We start from the raw sequence: 2,500 nt of genomic DNA on the forward strand, positions 1-2,500 counted from the left end.
CAGGTCTTTGGAGCATTTTTGGACCATGTTGAAACTTGTTTATTTCTAAATTTATTTAAAGTGAATTTTTCTATTTTTCCCCCTTAGAAACTACGATTTTTTGAAATTTCAAGTTGGCAGCTCTGCTATGTGGTCTTGTGGTATGACATCTCTTTCGGATCGGAATGTCCTGGGTTCGATCGAGCCTCTCGCTCGGCGCATAGTGGAGTCCTTGGAAAAGGCTCTTTACTCACATTCTCTCACCGTACTCAGGTGTAAAATGAGTACCTGGCCCTTGACAGCGTTGTCTCTGTTGGAAAAAAAAAATTGCAATATCGCCTTACAGGCGTCATGTCTCGTTCTATGTTACGTGTTGCTGTTGGTTAGGGACCCCTTGTAAAGTGCTTTGAGCACTTTTAGTGGATATTGCGCTATACATAAAAAAAGCTCAAGTAAGGGGACGCGATAGCTCAGTTGGTAGAGCACTCGCTTCACACGCAAAGGGACCGAGATCGATCCTGGGTGTTGTCGAGACTTTTTTCTGACCCCCAACCCCCTGCCCACCCAGCAGTGATTGGGTAGCTGGGTCAGTCCGATCTGACGAAAAGTACTTTGAGGTAGACTAGTGTCCTATCTGAAGGATAGCAAGCAATTGCTATTGTTCGTTTCACGCTATAGAAACCGGGAGAAACTCCGTCTTATGGCTCTGAAGGACGATTTCTACAGTAGAGAACGAAGATGACGTCACTCAGTTATTTGTTATTAATTTTTGCCATCATCGTTTATGAGTAATTCTCACTAAACTGTATAGATAGTATGCGCTTGGATAAGAAGCTCACAACATTGCCATCCTGATGATGATGATGATGATGATGATGATGATGATGATGGCGATGATGATGATGATGATGGCGATGATGATGGCGATGATGACGACGACGACGACGATGATGACGACGACGATGATGACGACGATGGTGATGATGATGATGATGATGATGATGATGATGATGATGATGATGATGATGACAACGACAACGATGACGACGATGACGATGATGATAATATTGAAAGTAAAATTGTTTACATACCTATCAGTAGCGGTTGCTAGGAGGACATAGGCGGAGGCGTACATAGCAACGACTTGAAAATATTTCACGGATTTACACAGGAACCCTCCGCCTTTGAATCTGTGGAAAAGGAACAAATGAAAAACAAACGTTGCATTTATTTTGTCGTAGACAGCAAATCATTAATTGGTGGAAATTGAGATCAAGTTGGCTATCGAGTGAATGCGTTATCTACAATCAAATTCAGTCCCTTAGTTCGTGGAAAAAGAACAGTTACAAAGACCTTTTTAGCACCGGACTCTTAAAAACGGGTTCGAATTAGAACATATCGTTTGACCAGTTTCTTACCAATATCAGCGAATAAAAGTCTTGTAATGCAACCCCTACCCCCCCCCCCCCACCCCACAAAAAAAGACTAACCACTCCAACCCCTTAAAACAAACAAACACAAAACCCCTAAACTAAACAAAACAGTAAAAAAAAACAAAAAAAAACAAAAACAAAAAAAACAACACAAAACAAAACCAAAAAAATCATTAAAAAAAAATCAAACTCCCCTCCCCTCCAACCCTCCCCCCCCCCTCCCAAAAAAAGCACAAAAAACAAAACAAAACAAAACAAAACAAACAAATGACAAACAATCCACTCCCCCCCCCCCCCCCCCCGCCCTCAAAAAGAAATACCCCAACATACCAACTCAAACCAACACACTAAACACGAGGCATTTCGGACTCAAAATCCTTCTTCGGCAAATAATAATTATGTAAACATGTTTTTATTTTTTGGCTGATGAGCCCAATGACAAAGTGCGTGTCATACTACAAGTCCACAAAGCTCTATGCGGCTATGTGGTCTAGTGGTATGACACTCGCTTTCGGATCGGAAGGTCCTTGGTTCGAGCCTCGGATCAGCGCATAGTTGACTCCTTGGAAAAGGCTCTTTACTCACATGCTCTCACCGTACACAGGTGTAAAATGAGTACCTGGCCGTTAACAGCGTTGTCTTTGTCTGAAAAATTGTAATATTGTAACAGGCGTCATGTCGCGTCCTACATATTAAATGTTGCTGTTGACCAGGGATCCCCTGATAAGCGCTTTGAGCACGTTTAGTGGATGTTGCGCTATATAAAGCTCAATTTTAAAAAAAGCTGTACAACTATCCATGTCACTTTGACACAACGTAACACCGTTTTGAAAGGACAGGTCACATGCATATGATGTGCATGTGATAAATTCGAGAGAGCTATTCATTCAGCTTCCAGTGATATTTATTCTTTTCCAGAAAATCGATAAAAAAAACGGATAAGGTGACGCCCAGATCTGTGTCCGTCAGACGATAAAGTCAATAAATTGACCGAATTTAATTTTGAAAAAAAAAAACTAATAAAAAAACCCAACAAAAAAACAAAAAAACAAAAAAAATATAAAACAACAACCCCCCCAAAAAAACAT

The 2,500-nt window shown here is 40.8% G+C and overlaps 1 protein-coding gene across 1 annotated transcript in view; it reads right to left on the reverse strand.

Moving 5' to 3' along the window:
* The window catches only part of LOC144958964 (uncharacterized), a 97,441-nt gene that overhangs the window by 39,661 nt on the left and 55,280 nt on the right, over nucleotides 1–2,500 (reverse strand). The window contains exon 2 of the mRNA XM_078891264.1: nucleotides 1,071–1,169. Within this exon, the coding sequence (XP_078747390.1) occupies nucleotides 1,071–1,169 (99 nt within the window). The remainder of the gene's footprint in view (nucleotides 1–1,070; nucleotides 1,170–2,500) is intronic.

The sequence above is a fragment of the Berghia stephanieae genome, chromosome 13, assembly GCF_034508935.2.
Source record: "Berghia stephanieae isolate SIO BIC M18660-M18661 chromosome 13, UCSD_Bste_1.3, whole genome shotgun sequence".
Classification (NCBI taxonomy): domain Eukaryota; kingdom Metazoa; phylum Mollusca; class Gastropoda; order Nudibranchia; family Aeolidiidae; genus Berghia; species Berghia stephanieae.